Here is a 22,557-nt window from a genome sequence, read left to right as displayed (position 1 = left end):
GTTTGTTTGGGCTTTTACGTCATTTACACACTGTTACTATGGGCTGCAAAAACAAAAAGCCCCGTAAAAAGCATGTTTTCACTGTTTGAGCCCATTACTCTTCCCTTCAACTATAGTTTTCATTTCAAGTTGTTTTTTTTCTTCCTGCACCTTAAAATTACTATCTGCATCTCCTTAATTTTTAAAATGACCATTTTACTCTTTAAGTATAGTTCAATTGTACTTCTATAATACATGTTTTAAAAATATTTTAAAACAAACTTTTAGAAACATATATGATGTTTTCTGGAATAGAATTTTCCAAAATACGATTTTTAGAATAAGTTTTTAAGAATATATAAATATGCTTATTGAAACGACTTTTCAAATAATTTTTTAGAATAAGTTTTCTACAATGTATAAGATCCTTTTTAAAATAGGACCTTCTAAACAAGATTTTTCAAAATAAAATTTTTGGAATAAGATTTCCTGGACATATAAGATGGTTTATAAAACACTTTTTTCAGAATAAGCTCTCCAAAAAATATGAGATGGTTTCTAAAATAAACATTTTGAATCAAGCTTTCTGAAATATATAAGATGATTTCTAGAATTCTACATAAACATCATCTTCCTTTTTCTAGTAATTTATAAATACTACCGATTGAAAAATCTATAAGTTTTCTAGATTAGAAAATCAGGAAGGTAAAACAAATTACAAAATTATATAATTTCTACTAGACGGGATAAACTAATAGAGATAATGTTTTAGATACCAATATGGTAATATGGGTAAATCAAAGCACTCAATCTTACCAGGCAATTACTTCGGTACCATATCCGCCACCATCGTCTCCAGAAATTATTTACCGGAATACAATAAATAATAAATAATTTTAGAAATTTTTATTCGGAAAGTAAAAAATTTTTCCTTCTAAGGAAAACATTTTCAGGAAACATTTCGATGGTGTGGGAGAAGAAGTTTGATGGGGGTGCACCTCTTACCAACCTCATTGTAATAATCTTTTGTGAAAAATACTTAAGTTTAGATCCATAATATTAAAATAAACTACTAACTTAAGTAACCATATTGTGGATGTTCTAAATTGAAATATTTAAATAGGAAAAACCCAGAATTTTTTGTCATTTATATGTAAATTCTCTTAAATATGATAACAGTAGTTACAAGCGTTGTAATTTGAATTTCTTATCACAAAATGGTTTTAGCTTAGATAAATTTATGACAATATAAACAAATTTATGCTATCATAAAACAAATTACAAATTACGAGTTTATGGATTTTTATAATAATTAGCACAAGTTATGTTAATAACAATAATATAGAAAAACCTAGCAAAATCACCAGAAAATTTAAATTTTCTTTTGCTACAACCATTCATTTCTTGAGCTACCTACACTCATTCTAAAATAAACTTTCTGAAATGCAAAATATATGTTCCGAAAAATCCATTTCAAAATGAGCCAATGTCAACACTTTTGAATATCTCAAACTTATGAATCTGAGGTACCACGATTAGTTTCATGAAAAAACAAAATGCACTTACATACTTGTACACATATAAAAGGACAATCGTACATTGACATTTTTTTTTACTCTTATTTGGTCCTTCATCATTCTTCTCTCTCTTTTTTCTTTACCAACGCAAAAAGTTCACTTTTATTAGAACTATTTAACTCTTAGAATAAGTTATCAAATGGTAATTATTGGTGTCAAATATTTTTTTTTCCACTTAAATGTGGCTTTGGAAAAAAAAAACTGAAAAAGATTACCAACATAAGTGATGTAGTTATAACATTTGGTAGATTACAAATGTGACAAATGTAAGCGATTTCAGATACGAGGTACGGGGATAGCAACTAATATCGGACAAGTACCAGGTATTCACACAATTGTTATCGTTTACATCTTACAAGACATTGTCTAAGATATTGAAAAAGGTTTTGTGCTATCGATATTTCAGATAAATACAGTTCAAGTTGACTAATTGAAGCTATCCCATATCATACGATATCAGCCGATTTAGTTATTTACTTTTACCGAGCTATAACAATTTCCGAAGGAACTGCTGTCGTTCGGGAAAGTACAAGTATATATGAACAAATAAATAGAGCACAATTCAACGTGTCGAAAGAAAAAAAGAGGCTGACATTTAAATACAACTTTATTTCCTTTGTTTTTCACAAGTTTGAGACATTTAACAGAAAAAACAAATTATCAGGGAGCCAACCGCTCAATTTTCCACAGCCGCTGTCCATTGATCTCATAGGGAGTATATTGCAACCTGTCAATAAAAGATGCACACAATCTCAGGAAAATTTTGTGGAAATTTACTTCACTATGAAAATGTGCTCTGCACAGAATGATAGCCAAGAATGCACTCTAGGACAGGGTTTCAAACAAATCTTATAAGGAAAGGAAGCCTGTGAAATATTTCTATTAGGTGTCAGTTAGTGTTAGATATCTTTTAGTAAGTGAGAGACTGGGAGTTAGAACTCTTTTCAGAAATCACAGTTGTTTGCCATGATGATAACAGGTAAATGTTTAGGGGCACTACATATCTTTAGCATCAATCAGTAATTGTTAGTGAGGGAGTTATTTTAATTGGGAAAATAAGAAAAATAATACATCTTGAAGTTTTCCGATGCTTTATCTTTGTAATAGGATATCCATATTTCTTCCTAATAAAATACCAGGTTCCTGTGGACGGGTTGTTTATAGACCAAACGTAACAAAACACCAGGATCAGATAGATAACCATAATATTCTATACCACAATAAAAAGAATTCCAAATCAAAATTACCCATCAAAGACAAGTATATCCAAATTTTAAGCAATGTCAAGATAAGGTTCGACATTTAAAAAACTTGTAAGTGGTAATTTTCAATATAAACCTCAGACTTATTTAAGTAACTCAATTTTTTCTTATGGGGATAGAGTCAATAAATCTTTAAAGTAAAAATGTCATATATTGTTGTAGATGTGGTTGATTACTTTATAACGTTATCATAGCCAAGCAGGCAGACTAGGATATAGATAAAACTCAAATTGATAGGCATACGACTCGGATCTTGAACCTAAGCCGTGGCTTGAAAACATAATAGACGTTACTGAAAAACTATTAATGTACATATTGTTTGGCTTCATCCATTCATAGAAAAAAAAAACTTAAAAACAAGAAAACCTATCACAAACGAGGATGCAACCACCTGTCATGCAAGCGAGATTTCTGTCCTTGCCAAAACTCAAAAAGTTGTGGTGTGAGTCTATATCCTCCCCAGTTAGGTCTAGGGATCGTACTTCTGCAAGTAGAAAATATGAGGATTATTAACAGCTTCCCTAGAGTTAACAAATGGGAGAAAAGTATAATCGTGGCCAAATGAGATGGTTAGCTACTCAGGTTTCCAAGTCCAAGCAATGAGAATATATGGGGTTATAGACCATCTCAAGGGAGTAACATACTTTATCAGAATTTACAAATAACATTGAGTCAAACGCAGTTGTTCAATAACTTACCCATCGGCGTATTTTTGTACCAGTTCTTCGTACTCCTGGTAAAGAACATGCCTACCAGGTACAACAGTACTCTAATGATCCAAGAAATTGAAATTATAAGTTTATATATCATATCATTTCCATAAATAACAATTAAATTTAAAGTGAGGCAGAACTAGACCTGCTTGCTAACTATTGCTCCAATCTGACTTCCTCTAGGACGGCTATGGAAATATTGTTCCGATTCCTCATCAGAGACTTTCTGAACAGGCCCTTCTACCCGTACCTAGGAAAAGAAATAAACAAAAAAGTAATGGATAACAATATGAATTACAGAGGAAATAAATTATGAAAACCGTACACAATTTCAGAAGCCTAAAATAGAAAGGAAAAAAAAATCATTTCCCTAAGATACAGATAAACTATTGATTAGCTGGTCCAACTAAAAGTCCTGGGAAAACAGAATCAGTCAATCACAATTGGCAGCCACTTCAGATTTTCCAAACTAGTATCCAACACTCCTAAAATATCATGAAATATCCAATAGTTGAGGCATGCCTCCAAAATGCAGTGACACAGTTTGCATTATCAAAATGTATGTATCAAGTTAAATTGACATGCTGACCGTGGTTCTTCGCCAATGTAAATCAAGTCAGCAAATGCAAAATAACGACAACAGCAAATTAAATTTGTATAGCCGAAATATGACTCATGTTCATCTACTATCATTTGTGCAGGTTTCCTAATATAAGATCATTTCAAGAAACAAATGGTTTAAAAAAGGTATTCAACAAAGAATGCAGGTAGGTAACTGCAGGAAGTTTTGGTGGTATTAATATCAAACTTAATGCAACTAATATAGATAAATAAACAGACTGGATTAAGATCAATATGGATTATTATTTTGCTAGATAAAAGAGAGAAAACAACAATGATAATGGACAGACTTCACATGTTCAAGTTTTATCATGACTAAAATTTCTAGCTGTGTGTTTTGACTTTAACATGGAAAATCAGCTTTTGTTAACCTAGGCTTAAGAAAATTAAAACCACATCGACAGATCGGCAAATGGATCAAGTCCTTTTGAATCCCAGGTTAATCTTACGATACACATCAACTCAAGCCTCCAAAAGTTGAAGTCTAGCGATAGTAGATATTTTAATCCCCTATGTTAGACAACCTGAGGTTTTAGTCATCCAAATCCTAAACGGTCTCTTAGGTGTTATATTGTAACTACCGATTATCATACTGATCCTCCATTTCCCTCCAAATCAAAGTACATTATGGCATGATGCACCATGTTTCCAAGAAGGCATGGTTGGATTGAAAATAAACTTCATTAACTCCATGAATAATAAGTCAATCTGAAGATGTGGCTAGCCAGAATGTAAGCAATACTCACCTGACGGTTTAAACCATCCCAGTAAAAAAGCAAAGATGCTCGAGGATTTTCAGATAACTCACGTGCCTTTCGACTTTCATAGTTTGTGTACCTGTGCAAATCAATTGCAGTAGCTGAACACAACTAAGCATTCGCTCAAATATAACAGGTCTAAAATAAAAATAGCAGATCATTACTGACCACACAAATCCATCTTTCTCGAACCCTTTTAGCAATACCATTCGTGATGAGCTGCAGGCAGATCAAGAAGAGTAATTTGCAACTTTTAGTTCAGATATTAAACATTATTCAGAAGTACGGAAAAGTAATTAATTTTACAAGACCCACTTATATTCAGGCAAAAACCATTTTAACATTAACAAAATCTTACGGTTTTCCATCCTTCCCTACAGTTGACAAGGCCATGGCATTTGGTTCCTTCAAACCAGCAGCCATTGCATCATCGAACCATTTGCGAAACTGTAGATAACAAAAATAATATTGTAAAATGGAAATCATTTGTAGTCATTAAAATCTCAGGTTTGGAAACCGAAAGAGATCATGGTAAAGTACTAAATTCCTTGACACCCACAAAAAGGGTAAAAGGACAACTCTGCAACAAAGTATTGTTTCACAGGAAAGATACCTGATTAATTGGGTCAGTCTCCACCTGCTCTTCAAGAAATTCTGGTGAGATGTAATTCTCTCTTAGAGCTGAGATATCAATTTGTGGAGGCTTTCCAATTCGAACACACATGGATGTTCCAGGATAAGGTGGAAGTACAAGTTTATATTTTTCTGCAATAGCAGGTGGGACAAATCTACCTCCTAGAAAGTGGTGAGGACCACCAAACTTCTTTGCGCCTAATTTCGGGGCTGTCAAAGAAACCTACAGAAAAAATAAACACGATGGAGGAATGGTATCTCGATAGAAACACAGTTTGTGTTGAAATAAATATCCGAGGATATTATATCTAAATTTCAACATTTAGAGAAATAAATAATGATCTGAAACATACCAACATATCAGGCTTAATGCCTGTACCATCAACATCTCCCTCTTCAACATGCCAACCAGAGGGAATATCTACAGAGACTATAACTGGTCTTTTTTGATCAATTTCATTAATATTGTGCAAAGAAACAAGTCTCTGGATCAAATCATCAAAAGGAGGTCTGGGAGAACCTGAAGAAACAGAAAACAACAAAGTATAGCCATATAAAATTTAAATGGAATTATTTGTTGATGATCCATACAGTAGTTCAGAATTCAGAGCCAATGTGATGGGATGTTAAAGACTTTGAAAACAAAAGAAAGAGTTATCTAATTTAACTGAGTGCTACTGCAGATTATAATTGTAGCAATTATATTGATTCTAACAGTAAGCATATAAATAACAAGGGGGAATAAAGGAAAAAAAAGAAGACAATAAATGATTAGAGGAAGAAAAACAGTGGTAACAGTATGTTGTTCAGTTCCTGGTTTGAAAAGCATAGGAGAGAATCAAATAGATGCTCTAGATGTGCAAATAAGTCTCAACAAGAAAAATACCTACCATGAAATGAGAATCCAAACATGGCATCCACAAGAATGTCAAACTCATTTGAAAGATCCGACGGTAGTTCTTCCACTGACAAGAAAGGGATAGACAGTGCTTCAAGCTACGGCAACAACATTCATGAGACAACGTAACTCATTAGACCAAAAAAAAAAAATAGATGGAAAGAAGACAGAAAATCAATAGCAAAAACAAAAAGAGTGGAGTTCTAAACTGTCAAAATGAGCTCCATCCAACCTGAGTAACTAATCCAGAATAGAGAGGCTTGGGGGTACGCTTAGGGTAACACACAAAGGGCTTATAACCAAAGTGATGCAGGTGCCGAGCAGCCACCAGACCGTCACCACCATTGTTACCAGGGCCACATATAGTAAGAACACGACTATGCTCAGTGGGTTTGTAAACCTGTGAGATAAAAATAATTCAAGAACAAATTCACCAGCATTAACAGACAAAAAGAAAATCATAGAGAAAGAGAATAAACTTTAGCAAAAGGATGTTTCCTCTATCAAAACTCATTCTAGTCACCTAATGCAACAAAACACCAATAAGAACACTTCACTGCGTAGCTGAAATCAAATTCACATGCGGAAAGCAAGTACCTCAGAAATGGAAGCAGCGACGCTCAAACCAGCCAATTCCTACAAATTAAGAACAAAAGACATTAACTAACTTAACCAACACAATACCACAGGAAATGAAAAAAAAAAAAACACACACACACACCATGAGCTGGTCGACGCTGAAGCCGAGAGGACCCATGAGAGTCTCATCGATCTCAGCGGCATCTCGCTGTGTGAGGTAAGTGACGGAATCAGAGGAGAAATTGGCCATTAGTGCAGAAGAAGATGCAGCAGGCGTGGGTCCACCCTTGAAGTTAGTGGAAAATGGACGAATTGAAGGTCGGAGAATGCCCTGGAAGAAAAGGAAAAGACGAAACAGAAACCCCAAGATTTCAGAGAAAAACATGGAGAGAGTTTATAAGAGAAGATGAGAGAATTGGAATTGGTTTTCTCACCGAGACAAACTGAAAGAGGGGGTTTCGGTTATTGTGGAGAGAAGATGCAAATGGATTATGAGTTTGAGTGAGAGAATGGGTAAGGCATAGACATGTCATGCTTCTTCTGCTGATTCTTCCTTTGGGAACCAATGAACGCATTGATTTAGCAATTCCTTTGGTTTCTGCATCTCTACTGTTGTTCACTAAACTCACTGACACTGCATATAGCTGAACTGGTGATAAGGTTAAACTATACACATCAAATTAAATCATAATCAAATCATAATCTACCTCTTTAAACTTTCACCTCTCTTGTCTCTCGGTGGTGCCCAGTGATCACCCTGTGAATTAAATTAATTAGCTGTTACTTTCGTTTACAAGTTGGGTTTATTTCACTCTTCAGTCAGTTTAATAATAACTATTTTTTGTAACTTGTTTTTTTACATACTTTATAATTAATTATATTTTTATAAATATAATAAATTTGATTAACTTTAAAAAAAACTAAATAAATAATAACCATCTGATAAACTATTATAAGTATTTTATAATATTATAAAAGTTAATAAGTAAGTTAATTCTATAATTGTTGTCTGTGTATCTATTTTTTTATAACTTTAATATAAACTTTATTAATATTTTTATTTTAAAAATTATTTTTTAAATAGTATATAGTTTATAACAATTAATAATGTTGATTTTTTATAATTTTATTGTGTACACATCTTTGACGCTATTTAAACATGATCAACTTTATATAAAAATACAACTAAGGTTAAAAAAGTTCTACTATAATAGTCAAAAGTTAAAAACTTAGTTTGTCAACACTTAATTTGTTTTGTAGTTAATTCTCTTGTTTTGTTTCATAATCTTAATATTGATCAATTGTTTTGTTATTTAATTTGTCTCCATCAGTAAAGTAGAAAAATCAAACAATATCTTTAAAACATAATGAAATACTAGCATGTATTGTAGTAGATCTTATGAAAAACATTTTTTATCTATTTTTAAGTCCATGGTTTTTATTTATTGAAGAATTTAAATTATCTCTCTCATGGAGTAACATTCAAAACTGATTAATTTAAAAAATATGAGTTTAAATTTAGTCAGACCTTTTTATGTTAAATAATTACTAACACGGTTTGAACATTACTTGGTTTAACAAAATTACATACCCGGTTTTATTACGATATTATATTTTTTCCAGTACTGTTATTTTAGTACGATTAGTTGTTAAAATATAAACAACGATTAACATGTTTCTCCACGCTCTAATTTTGAACCCATATTTGTTATTTTCAAGTCACATCCACCTTGAACATTGGTAATTAGCTTTTTTATTGGTTTCCACTTCACTATTTGTAAGAAAACATGTTAACCCTAGTTTAACAAACAAAATCAAAAGGAACAGTAGTAAAATTAAGTATGAAGCTTAAGATGAAGAAGGGAACTTGAAATTCATCAAGAAAAAAAAATCCTGCTATTGCCAGGTTGAATTGTATCTAAAGTCCGCACCGCAGGTAACTCCCAATTTTGGCCGCAGAATGAACTAACTAATACAACCCAGCAACGACACTATTTCAGTATACACATTGGTGAAGTAGAACCTAGAAACAATTCAAAAGTAATGTAAGGAAGCCATATCTATCTCTATCTAGTTATCTACAAATCGGAATTTGTCACCGTGCCCTCACCATTGCATTCAACAGGCATAAGTCGCCGCCTCTTTGGAGCTTGTTCCTCACACATATCAGGTGCCACGCCATCAATAGTCTCACCATCATCTACTGCATCAGAAATTTGTTGCAATGGAATTGCGGGAGTGTCCTCATCAACTGCCGCCTGTGAAACTTGTTGCAATGTTATCGTTGGCGTTTCATCATAATCTGGTACATGAGAAACCTGTTGCAATGGTATTGTCAGAGTTTCTTGACCAGTAGAGTGGAGATCTCCATTGTTATCATCACACGTCATAATTGAGTCTCCAGAATTTCCCACAACAGTGGTGGAAATATCTCTGACATGCTCAGCATTTACCATGTCCGAAAAAGTTTTCTCCCCTTGTTCAGCTTCATTAGATGACCTGGGCTCATTCACAGAAGGGCAGTTTTCTGTGATCCTTACGTCTTCTGAATCTTCTAAGGCACCATTTGATGAATGTAGAGAAGACTCAACCACATCATGGTTCGCTTGAAGAGAGATTTGTGGTCTATGACATGTATCATCTCCACACTCCCTGGGAAGATATGGCAAAGAACATGTTTGAGGAATAATTCCTGCCACTTGCTGGAAGTTGGGATCTGTAGGCAGGTACATAAACTGCTCACCAAGATCAGTGTCCTCCTATTATAATACAACAAAAAAAGAGAGGTGAAAGGTTAGTTTTACAACATAAATGTAAAAGAATGTAATGGGATCTAAAATAAATATCTTGCCAGCATAAAAATGTACTCATCACTGAACGGCTACATTTAGGAACGAAAGTTGATTTTTCATTGTATAATGTACAGCAGACAGAATAAATTATTTGACAAAAATACAAAGCTTCGGTAGTACCGGGCGTTGTTCAAACATATTCAAGAAAAAAAATGCAAACACAAGTAGGTACCTCCATCGAGTATATTGAACCATTGAAACGCTGGTCAAAAGATTGGCATTGTCCCAACATAGCTCCTGCAGTAGCTCCTGGCTCAAAAAGCTCTTTAAGAACCAAGCCTGAACTGTTAAAAGATTGATGATCTAAAGATGACGAACCAGACAATAGAGTGATTTCTATTCCCTGCCCCACATGCGAAGTTGTTGACTCCTTATTGACTTCAGCGTGATCAATCCCAGTTCTGTTATCATTATTTTCTAAGCACTCATTGTCAGCACTACAGTCAGAGGAAGAGATTTCGTGTGAACCAAGGTTTTCCACAAGTTCAAAGATTAACTTCTGGATCAGTGTTCGCTTGAGATAAGCCTCAGCAGGCAGAAACCAGTCTACATTGAGCTGGAAATAACTAGTTATATTAGGTCAAAATCATAAGAATCCGTTACTAAGATGCCAGTTACCTTTCAAATGTTAAAAATAGAAAGCATTAAGACAACTAAGCAAGGAACTACAAAAAATTGGGAGATTTAATACTTAAATAGGCACGATCAACAACTAAAACAAAAAGGCTAAAATCACACCCATTTAATACATTCTTCATCTGCAAATAAAAATGCTAAAAAGTTGGAGAGAATTACTGCACCCAGGTAATAGGACATGTACTCCACCCAATTAGTGCGTTGGAGAGAATGCTAAAAAGTTGTTCGCTAGAACTACTTGGATGAAGAGATAAAGGAAATGAGGAAGTTGCAACAAATGAATTACAAGTAAACTAGTTTCAATCTATAAATATTGAACCACTCGAGTAATTAAGTCAACCAGCATTTATTAGCAAAACAACTATTCGTAAATTGATAAGCAATCTAGTAGATAATTTATTTTAGAATGGAAACTTTTTCCAATGATTTCATTTGTATTCAAACAAAAAGTGTGAAATACACCAAGAACTACAAGAATAAGTAAATCACTTACGAAGTTGGAAAACTTGGTTAGTTTGATAGGATTGAAATTAAGAGGTGCTTCAGTAAGGAACAGCTCTAGGTAGTGAAGCAGAAATAGGCCACAGTCATACGAATTTTCTTGCTGCGGCAACTGTCACGGAGTGAGAGCATTCAATCATAACAATAAAAGAAAACTCAAGCAGAAAAGGCAAAAAGTGGCCAGTCTTAGGCAGAAATAGGCCAACTAGCATGGAGTTATAGCATTCAATTATAAAATTTAAAAAATTATTTCAGAGAATAAAGCCAACAAAGTGATTTGTGTTCCTTGAATAACCCACCTAATAACGAGACATTTAAAGAAGGGTTAAATATGTTTTTGGTCCCTTAACTTTCAATGAATTTTAGAATTAGTCCATTTCGAAACTTTAGACCAATTTAGTTCTTCATCTTTCGAAATACGTGGATTTAGTCTTTTTATTTAGATTTTGTTAAATTTATTTGACATTTCAAGCGTGTTTCATAATAGTATTTGACTTAACATTAAAGTAAAATTGTGTCAAACAGTATGAACAACTCAAATACAATCATGAAATGCGTACGAAACATCAAATAAACCTAACAAAATTTGATTAAAATGACTAAATCCACGTATTCCGAAAGATGAAGGACTAAATTGGTTCAAAGTTTCAAAATGGACTAATTCCAAAATTCACTGAAAGTTAAGGGACCATAAACATATTTAACCCTTTAAAGAAAGATACAAATGCAAAATGTATGCAATTGTTTATAGAAAAAAAATAGAGGAAAATTGAAATTATCAAGTGGTGGGATTTTCCTCTTCAAATGTATGTCACAAGGTTTGCACAAAAACCCAGTAAACCCCAAATTAGTCTACAAGATGGAATGAGTAGGGCAGTTTAGTCTGAGATTTTTCAAAACTCTCAATTCTAAAATGCTTAACTTTGAAAAACATCAATGGGAAACAAAGTAAAAAAAGATTAAAATGAGTATTGCTTTTGCAAAACCATCGTTTAACAGCTTTTAAAATCTCAAGAGCTAAAATGCCCACCCATTCAATCTGGTTAATTTTTGGGTCTACTGAAAACAACTCCTAACATATAATGGATTGAAAGAATATGTATATTATATATGAATAATTAAGCCAGTGAAACCAACCAGCAAGATTTTTCATAAAAAAACAGCCAGTTTCCAAAACAATGTAGAATCTACTTCTCAGCAAATAATAAAACAGAAATTTGTTTCATTCGACACTAATGGGTCTCTAAAAGAAAAATGATTGCCCTAGTGAAAATCATGAAAATGTTAGCAGGCATTACCGCAAGTGGAAGAAAACGCATGTTGAAGAATCTTGATGAAAGGTCCTCTTCCAACGTATCCTTGTGTCTCTCTTTCCACTCTTCCCACAAGTAACTGAAAACATCAGATGAGAAAAGAACAAATACAACTACCTTGAGTTCAATTTTTTAAACGACAATGCAAATATATTCTGCACAGTTGCAATGGAAATAAACATGTATAACAGAATAAACAATGGATATTAATGTCAAAATTGAAAAAAGGTAAGAGAAAATGCCAATACAAATAAGCAGCATTCTTAAGCACATTAATTTTGGTTCTTATTTGTATTATGAGTTAAGTCCTAATCTAAGCCCAAATTCTAAGAGTTTCAATAACACATTTTATCCACAAGAATCGCTTACAGTTTGATAAATAAAAATGCATGATCAACTGAGCTCTATTATTCATATTTATATGTGTAACGCTGTGCCAAAAGTTGAGTACAACACACGGACTGAATCATTATACACAAATACTGGCTTAAAATATCAGTTTTTGTTCTAAAGCCTGTGTTAGAATAGTCTTTCTAAGAGTTTCAATAACACATTTTATCCACAAGAATCGCTTACAGTTTGATAAATAAAAATGCATGATCAACTGAGCTCTATTATTCATATTTATATGTGTAACGCTGTGCCAAAAGTTGAGTACAACACACGGACTGAATCATTATACACAAATACTGGCTTAAAATATCAGTTTTTGTTCTAAAGCCTGTGTTAGAATAGTCTTTAAATAATGATTTATTGTATTGTGTGTTGGAACTAGTACCTAGGAGCATGCTTTAGATCCAGTTCCTAGGAGTATCTTCTAGAGTTCTCTTCTCTTCTCTATCCATTGTATCTAATGTATCCCAAACTACTATAAATATGAAAACCTAAGAGAGGGGGAATACACTCTAACAAATTCACTCTAAATATTCTTCATTTTAATCTTAACTGCCTGAAAAGCTCCCACAAATTCTAATTTACAAATTTTGGGTATAATAAAAGTCATGCAAAATTTCAAGACTAATAATATAATTAAAGCAAGAACACTAACCACCAGGAGATTCATTATCAATTGCTTTATAAAATCACAATTTAACAAAGAGACCAAATCAATAATTGCAAACTTCAGCTGCAGGGGCATAGTCTACAAAGGTCTCAAACATGAAGCCAATGACAACATGCACTTTCATATAGAACACTGAATTCAGTTTCAATAAAATCATAAAATCTGCATACATTTTTTGGGACAGGAAAGAGATTAAGAGGGGAACAAAAGAAAGTGAGAAGTTTTAGTCTACCTTTGCACCAAGTTTTTCAGACCACTATGACTTCCTTTTATAGAATCCATATGCAATATACTGGGTACCTTAAGTGAATTGTGCATCTCCTTGTCTGGAATACACAAAATAACATAAATCTCTGAAAACAGTATCACAAGAAAGAATATAAACTGAGATCTCACCATTAAAATTAACCACTTCACCAGGATGGCATATGACTATTAAACTCCAGTGAAGACTATCATCACATGACAAGAAAATTCTGATCAGCACTTGAATACAAATAGAAAGTGAGAGAACCAAAACTTCAATAAAGTCTTACTTGAAGTTCACAGGAATGAAGATATAATCCTTTGCAAATAAATTTACTTTTCTTGTCCATTTACGAACACGTAGAAATGCTGCTTTTCCATCAGAAGCGCTGGATGGATTTTTGTCCATATCAGCCAGCTTTCTAAAGAAAAAACTGTTAAAAAAATGAAATCTAGGCTTTTCCTCCTCCGGTATTTGATTCTTAAGATACCTGCCAAAATTGAGATTTGAGAATCGTCAACTCCTTCAAGAATAAAAATATAAATTTAAAATGGTCCTTTAACATAAGTATACAAAAAAAGAAAAAAACAAAAATGAGAAGATAGAGGAAGCTCCACGGTTAAAACTCGTAGAACAAGATAGAAATGTTATTGTACAGTGTTAGAAATGATAAATAAAATATTTCTTAACAAAAAATGCAACAAAAGAATTATATGCATACAGATAGAGAAAGAGAAACTTACTGGATGTAGAAATCGATAATTGTATCATTAATGAATGTGTCTGGTTGCAGGAGATCCACATCTCTCTTGCTTAGGGAAACAGCATCTGGATCCCCTTTTGGATAGATAACATCATCAAAATTCTCCTCAAAACTGTTTCAGATCATATATTTTCAGAGTTAAACATGCTATAAAAAGTTATACTCCCCTTCCAAAACACACACAAAAATATGAAAACAAGAAAATGATAGTATAAGGCAGTAGGCTCTAATGGTTTCATAAAAGATATCATGATCTTTTATACCCAGTCTAACAGAAAGATTAAAAAAGTATAAAAAATCACTAGATTTATGCAAACTTGATTTCCTCAACATGACAGAACTTGTGAAGTTTCTACTTAAATCTATGGAAAATGTAACCATAGACTTTAGCATCATATTTCCAGTAAATGATATCTTTGACACTCTCCGTTGGAAGAATGAAATGCAAAAGTTACACCCTAGACCATCGTCATAAAGCCTCTAACACCATGCCATGAACCATCAATCCCAAAAGCTACAACATCCTAAGTCAAACATATTAGAGACCCACATTAAACCATATAGAATAAAGGGAAAAGAAAATAAAAAGACAACATATACCATGCAACAGCAAGGGAAATGAATACCATAAAGCACTAAACCTGAAAATGTTTTTAAAATAAAAGATATGGACTACAACATCAATACATAAAGGTAAACTTGTCTGAAAGGAAAGGAAAATTAATTATTCTTACTTTGGGAAGTAGCATCTTGATGCATGTGAATCAGTTTCATTGCCTTCTACATCCGCACTACACAAATATCAAACATGAACATAAATACTTCACTAAAATGACACAAATTGGCATTCAGAGCACAAACCATATCCTCTTCCAAATAAATTTTACCATGACAATGAAATCACACATCACTGGTTTATAAAGAATTTAATGACTTACTGAAGCTCAATGTTCCAAGAAGCCAAGTATTTTGTATTAAGAGATGTAATTTGCCTATGTCTCAGGGACCAATTGTAATCAACAACCGCAAATTTCAATTCCTCAATGCCTAGCATACGTACAAAAATGCACATACAGTAAGTAACAGATAAGTTTCCATCTGCAAAACAATCTACAAACTCCTAATACCAGAATTCACCCATATAATTTTAGCTACAGTTTGAATAAAAATAATAAGTTACGTCAAATATGCAAGCCGTAATGAAGAATATTATTCCCCATTAATCAACCTTAGTAATTGCACTCACCTGAAGCATTCGTTACATGATTTGACTGGTTTGCATTACTTGATATTACTCTAAGCTTAATAATGACGGTTCCACTCTGAAGAAAAGGCATAACAGGAGAATTATAGAACTTACACATAACACACACACAGTGTAATGAAAGCAATAGAACTACAAAACTCACACTTTGAAACAACTGACAATTAATGTCAATGAGATCATCCAATGCCCATTCCAGATCAAAGGCTTCCTGCTTTATACAAGCAGTTGAAACATTGATCTTCACACAAAAGGGTGAAAAGGTTAACGTTGGCCCCAGATAATAATTATCTTGGTATATGACATAATCGGGATGAAGAACGACTTCCGTATTTGTGTCATCCTGAAAATATATCAAAGAAAATAATAGTGAACAACACAATAAAAATAAAGCAACATAATATAGCACAAAAATAATAAATTAAAAGAGATATTACAACGACTTATATTCTCAGGTAAAAAAGGTATATTTGATGAAGCAGCAGCAGGGGAAAGACAAACCAATGAAAAAAAATAACATGTATCAATGATGAAAAAGTAAAAAGAACAGCAGTAAAAAAACAGCTAAAGAAATACCAAATCTAAAAAAACACAAAAGGTGAAAAAACATTGCATGTCATGTCAATGTCGTAGCACAAAATGGTTGTTACTGAAATAAACTTTACCATGTCAGAATTGTCTGTGCCATTCAATCCAAAACCATTTAATGAAACTGAAATAATGAATACTTAGTGAGAAAACTGCAATATAATTTTCAAATTGAAAGTGAAAGAATTATAAGGACGTAAAATATACAACACCATTCTCTGGAATATCAGAAGCAGGACTTGTTGGAGCACTCTCATCAGCTTCTGAATTGACATCAATTGATTCATTCTGTAAAATAATTGAACTTAGATATAAATCTCACAATTAAATCAATTCCTTAGACTATAATCTGACAAAATTGAAGTTACAGTACACTGTACGAAGTCCCTGAAGGCTCAATGTGGCTTGTTTCAGGTGAAGATACTTCGCCACATATATCCATTTTCTCTAGCTTGTCATGGTTATCAACATCTTTAAGATGATCATTTTCATCACTAATCAAATTTGATTGTTTGTCAGCTTCCAACACAGATTTCTTCTCTTCACTATCATACATATCTTCCAGTGTATCAGGAGAAGGGTCAGAAACACCCTTTTCCAAATTAAAAATAGCACCAGCTACGCCAACACAAGGTATACTAGCAACATTCTTTATGCCAACCTTGCTCACCTGGGAATCTGTCAATATATCATTGGCTATATAAATCAATTTAATTGAAAACCAGCTCAGAGATGAATGGAAGCAACACAAGAAGTCATGAAAGGCATATTAGCTTAACACTTATATTTCCTTAACGAGAGCCCTGTTAAGCATTAGTACGTATTTAACCCTTTTTCATCACATGACAATAATTATAGATAGTCATTCTTCATTATCCATCTATTAAAGAAGACAAAGTTCAATTTCCCTACACGAATTCAGCAATCATGACATGCCCTAAGTTCATCCGCATACTACAATCAAAACAATAATGTCTATAGTCAACACAATCCAACTCATGTCAAAAAAGATATCCAACAATCATGATATCATAGTTTTAAAATTACCGATAACCTCAAGTCAACAGACAAACAAAAAAAGTTAAGAGGAAAAACTCTACTGTGGGTTTCATCCCTCTCCTTCAGTTCCTTCAATTTAACTGTCTAGGAAGCATACACTATACCTTAAAATCAAAACCATTAATCACCAAACACGAATAACACAATGGCGACACCTACCAAATTAACGTTTTGAAATTAACATTTTAAAGGAAAACGTGTATTATACACGAACAATTTCAATTGAAGATGACGTTTGTTTTTGCGAATTAGAATTTTAGGGAAATCGTCTTACCGTGAGGATCGTGGTTGGACAGGGATTGGTGATGGAGTTCTTTGTCTGGGGCAGTGGCATCATCTTCTTCATTGAAATCAAAGACTTGCAGATCTCTGCGCGGAGACTTACTCATGGTCTCCAATAAGGGTTTTTGAGGGAGCTGGTTGAGAGCGCGAAATTGATCCAAGCTGTGTAATGGCACTCTCGAAATTGGGGAATTTGCGTTGAAGAGTGACCTAAATAGTAGTGAAATCCGCCAATTAAAATGTGACAGCTGTCACCTCAAATGAAGGTTCGTTTATCTTTATCTTCACAGTGCATGGTAAATTTTTATATCTATTTGTAAATTTGTAAACTGCTATGTAATTATACACAAAATCACGATAAATTTGTCTATTTTTACAAAAATTATTATAAATAGTATTGAATAAGACTTTTAACTAATTGATGTAACAAAATTTCGTATATTGATAATATATCTATTAAACTGATATAAATTTCAATTTTAAGCAAAAATCCTTAATTGTAATTTTTTTAAATAAAAAAGTATTTCTATTGAATGAATAGTGCAAGTATTAACTATTGAAAAAAATAGTGTAAGATCTTAAAATAAGATAGATGTGGCTTTTAAAGATATCCTAAAATGTTTGTAAATCTAGTAAGTCGTATTTTTTTCTCTTAATGTTTAGCATAATCTGTAATAAAATATTTATAAATTTATTTAATTGTAGCTTTGTTTAACTACTTGTATGAATATGATCTAAACTTGCATGAAAATATATTTATAAGAATTTTTATCAAATTTACTAAATTATTCAGTTAACAATGTAAATATTTGTTATTTAATATGTAATGTAAGCGAGTTTAAAACTAAATTTTTATAAGGAATTTAATTTATTAATACCAGTAGAAACACTTATATCTATGCTTGTCTTTTTTACTGGATAATGATATTTTAATTATTTTATTTATTTATTTTTAATTCATCATTCCAATCAACTTTAAATTACCATATCACTAAAAAAATAATTAAAGAATGATTAGAATGATAAAATAAAAGTGGATCAAAATACCATTATTATTTTTTTATTATAGAAAATTAATTTAACTTAAAAAATAAATGAATTTAAATGAATACAATAATAAAATAATAATTTTAATTTAATAAATAATTAAATTTAAGCTAAATATGATTTAAAAAATAAAATAAAAATAAAATTATATTAGTTTAGAATAATGACTACTTTTGGAAAGAAAATGTTACATGAAAAAAATTATATATATATATTCGACATTTTAGAAATTTAAAAGTGATAATTATTCATAAAAGCATTATTTAAATAATAGACACGGTTAAAATTTAAGGATCATGCTAATGTGATGGACACCGATGATTAATATGTATTAACTTTCACAAAAGTTCACGATCAACTGTGATATTAAATGGAATGTAATTTAATAATTATTAATATTATTTTATTTTATTTAAATGATAAAGTATTCATAAATATTGTATATTTGTGTTAATATTATATTTAATGTTGACCGATAAAAAAATAATTAAATAATAAAATAATTATATTTTAATATTATTAAAAATTAAAATAAATTAAACATAACAAAATTTGAATTAAAAAAAATACTGTTAAACATTTAAAAAGATTATAAAAAGAAATTAAAATATCAATTTAAATTTTTTTTGAATTTTTAAAATGTTTATTTGTGCAGAAGAGTTATTGTTACAAATATAAAATGATGTTTTTGTTATGAAATAAAACGAATAACAGAGAAGATAATAGAGAATAAACAATAGAGAAAGAGAATAGAGAATGAGATAATAGGGAGAAACTCATCTGTATATTATTATTGATAGGAAAAGTCATATTTATAGATACAATAATCCATAAAGGAAACAAATTAACTTAGTTAATACAAATATTGACCATAAAGAGTAATGAATCATATGAGTAAATCAATGGACAATCATTAATTCATAACACTCCCCCTTGAGTGTCCATTGATAAAGAATGTGCCTCGTTAAAACCTTACTAGGATGAATGAATTTTTGGATGTTTATATCATCCTTTCAATTGAACAATACACTATTATCTTCATATATGGTTGTTGATTCCATCTTTGTTGGGATAGTCACAAGTTTCTTGCACATGTTGCATTATAGGCCTTAACTAAACATATTCGCAACTTTTCTCGTAATTTTGTATGATTAAACGATATTGCTACTATGGTTTGTTTCATATAACATCATGAAACCATTGTGCTACCACATGTGAACAAACATCTTGTTTGTGATCAACCATTGTGACATTGTAAGAATATGTAAAATAACATGCATATCCATAACCCATTGGTCTGAATCTGAATCATTTGGATGGAATAAGCTCATATTCGTAGTACCCTTAAAGTAACGAAGTATATGTTTTACTCCAAACCATTTTCTTCTTGTAGTTGAAAAACTATATCTTGCTTAACAAATTTACAACAAATGCAATATTAGATCGAGTATAATTAGCAAGATACATTAGTGTTTCTATGACACTAAGATATGGTGCTTCTAGACCATGAAGATCTTCATCATTTTCTTGAGGTCTAAGAAGAGTCTTTATCAACATCTAACGACCTCACAACTATTGGAGTGCATAATGGACATGACTTGTCCATTTAGAACATTTTAAGCACCTTAATTATATAAGCTTCTTGACGTATAAAAACACCTTTATTTAAATACTTAATTTCTAATTTCAAATAAGACTTTGCCCTTCAAAGATCATTCATCTCAAATTATTTCTTTGAGTAATCAATTGCCTTTGGGAGCTCATTAGGAATTCCAACGATGTTTCTGTCATTTACATAAACAATAATTATGGCAAATTCATTATTTGGATCTTTTCATATAAATACAAACAAATAGGATCATTTTTATATCCTTCTTTTAATAAGTATTCAAAAAGACGGTTATGCCACACACGTCTTGATCTCTTTAATCAATAAAAGAGCATGTTCAATTTTATTGAATAACCCTCTTTAGAATTTGTCTCGTTGGGCAAATAAAATCCTTTAGGGATTTTCATATAAATATGATTCTCAAAAGAACCGTACGAATAGGTTGTAACATCATTCATTAGATGTAAATGCAAACATTGTTGTGCAACTAGAATAATCGAATATTGCAATGTTATTGCATCCAATACTAGTGAACATGTTTTTTTCACTAATCAATACAAGGTTTTGTGAACAACCTTGAGCAACCAATTATGCTTTGTATCTAACAATTTCATCATTTTTAATTTGATTTTTGCGCAAAAATCCATATGTACCCAATAGGTTTCACAACTTCAAGAGTGCGAACTATACGTCCAAAAACCTTTCGTTTAGCAAACAAATATAATTATGCTTCTTTGCATATTTTCATTTTGGTCAATCTTTTCTTTGCCGACAATCTTCAATGATCATTGCTTATTGATCCTCATTGTCATTCATAGCATTCATCGCTATGTTATAAGTAAAAGTTTCGTCAATGTTAACTTCATTTTGGTTCCATATTATATGATTCATGACATAATTTATTGAGATCTCATCATTTTCAACCATTTCAGGTACCTGAGGTTCTTCTGGAACCGAACCATTAATTATGTCAAATGAATCTTTTGGGATTTCAACCTTTTCGATTAGGTTATTTTGCATATTAGCCCCCTTTCTCATTCAAGAGTTTTTATCTTTGGAACCAATAGGTCTACCACGCTTCAAACGTGTTCACATGAGTTTTTCAACCCTTGTTTTTTTTCGCATCATAATAACTGATCATGTCAAACAAGGCAATCATTTTGATTTGTAAACTTTTGGTTTACCATGACATGCATTTAAATTGTACTAATAAACTTTGTAGTACAAACCATAAGAGAATGTTGATAATTTCTCCAATACACTTTCTTTTTCAACTCAATTATAGAGATATAAAAATATTTCATATCTTTTTCATTGTTTGTCTCAATATAATATCCATTTAGACAAATATCATTGAAACTTAATAAGTTTCTATTCAACTTCTTGGTAGAAGTATAATAGCTCTTATAGAGTCTTCAAATATATTTGTAGTACTATAAATAATACTAACATCGATGTCTCACATTATCAAACAAGAGAAAAATTTATTACTCTTGAGAATTGTATAAGTTGTTGCACAATCAATAAGACACATATCTTTTGGTACTAGTGCAAAACATTCGTTTTTCATATAAACGTAAATATCAATATGAGATTTTTTTTTTCAACACTCTCATAATCAATTAGGTGATCAATGCTTTCATTTGCTTTAGCAAAGAAAATAACAATATCAAGATGAGTAGCATCCATATGGCCATAATCAGAATCACCATCCTCATAAGCAAAGTGTGTTTCTATGTTCTTCTCATTATTTGTAAGATGCTCTGGTGTACAATAAGTACAACTCAAATGGCCTTTACCATCGTAATGATAATATATACCTTCATCTTTTTGTCAATATTTTCACATTTTCCTTTTCCTTTTTTTCACATTATCGTGCCACTTCTGGTGACAAAATGTGTTTGAAAGTTTCTTTATAACCATGTCCAAAATCAAGATCATGATCGATCATGAAAATATAAATAAAATGTTGCTGCATTCACTTATGGGAATGGAGCATAACCAATTTGGATATGTTTCATGATTTTTTATCAAAAGCTCATTGCTTTGTTCAGCCATACAAAGGCATGAAATAAATTCATAATATTGATTGCTGCTTTCACTTCTGGGAATGGAGCATAGATTAGGCGGATCTCATGATTTTTCATCAAAAGCTTTATTGCTTTGTCCAGCCAGCATACATAGGCATGAAATAAATTCACAATATTTGTGAAATCTCTTTTCACAATATTTTTGTTAGGAGCAAATTAGTTGCTTAGATGCTTTATTTCTTTATTTAATGGTATCCCAATATCTATTGCATCTAAATATATT

General features: G+C 31.7%; 2 protein-coding genes across 2 annotated transcripts; both read right to left on the bottom strand.

The window, feature by feature from the left end:
• Positions 1-1,978: 1,978 nt before the first annotated feature.
• Positions 1,979-7,695, bottom strand: LOC114164327 (pyridoxine/pyridoxamine 5'-phosphate oxidase 1, chloroplastic). The gene is made up of 14 exons (XM_028048962.1): positions 7,455-7,695; positions 7,163-7,351; positions 7,039-7,077; positions 6,674-6,841; positions 6,434-6,539; positions 5,897-6,063; positions 5,524-5,766; positions 5,269-5,357; positions 5,079-5,129; positions 4,899-4,989; positions 3,677-3,781; positions 3,517-3,587; positions 3,210-3,302; positions 1,979-2,283 (listed from the first exon to the last, which is right to left on the bottom strand). The coding sequence occupies exons 1-14, from the start codon at positions 7,593-7,595 to the stop codon at positions 2,217-2,219; spliced, it is 1,620 nt and encodes a 539-aa protein (XP_027904763.1). The 5' UTR covers positions 7,596-7,695; the 3' UTR covers positions 1,979-2,216.
• A 1,155-nt stretch (positions 7,696-8,850) lies between these two features.
• Positions 8,851-17,763, bottom strand: LOC114163217 (probable ubiquitin-like-specific protease 2B). The gene is made up of 16 exons (XM_028047393.1): positions 17,581-17,763; positions 16,621-16,925; positions 16,460-16,535; positions 16,325-16,371; positions 15,805-16,002; positions 15,642-15,717; positions 15,334-15,442; positions 15,130-15,186; positions 14,376-14,507; positions 13,922-14,122; positions 13,782-13,837; positions 13,618-13,711; positions 12,308-12,401; positions 11,002-11,121; positions 10,045-10,428; positions 8,851-9,779 (listed from the first exon to the last, which is right to left on the bottom strand). The coding sequence occupies exons 1-16, from the start codon at positions 17,693-17,695 to the stop codon at positions 9,099-9,101; spliced, it is 2,745 nt and encodes a 914-aa protein (XP_027903194.1). The 5' UTR covers positions 17,696-17,763; the 3' UTR covers positions 8,851-9,098.
• Between the last annotated feature and the right edge of the window lie 4,794 nt (positions 17,764-22,557).

This window comes from Vigna unguiculata, chromosome 9 (genome assembly GCF_004118075.2).
Source record: "Vigna unguiculata cultivar IT97K-499-35 chromosome 9, ASM411807v1, whole genome shotgun sequence".
Classification (NCBI taxonomy): domain Eukaryota; kingdom Viridiplantae; phylum Streptophyta; class Magnoliopsida; order Fabales; family Fabaceae; genus Vigna; species Vigna unguiculata.
Note: the sequence above shows the minus strand (reverse complement) of the source record. Positions and strands in the feature narration are given on the sequence as shown.

Coding starts and splice junctions, on each gene's coding strand:
- LOC114164327 (XM_028048962.1), bottom strand. CDS start 7,595: ATGCGTTCATTGGTTCCCAAAGGAAGAATCAGCAGAAGAAGCATGACA. Junction 5,358..5,523: donor AGACTGACCCAATTAATCAG/GTATCTTTCCTG, acceptor TGTTATCTACAG/TTTCGCAAATGGTTCGATGA. Junction 3,303..3,516: donor GTACAAAAATACGCCGATGG/GTAAGTTATTGA, acceptor TTCTACTTGCAG/AAGTACGATCCCTAGACCTA.
- LOC114163217 (XM_028047393.1), bottom strand. CDS start 17,695: ATGAGTAAGTCTCCGCGCAGAGATCTGCAAGTCTTTGATTTCAATGAA. Junction 14,123..14,375: donor ATTATCGATTTCTACATCCA/GTAAGTTTCTCT, acceptor CAATTTTGGCAG/GTATCTTAAGAATCAAATAC. Junction 11,122..12,307: donor TGCGTTTTCTTCCACTTGCG/GTAATGCCTGCT, acceptor ACTCCGTGACAG/TTGCCGCAGCAAGAAAATTC.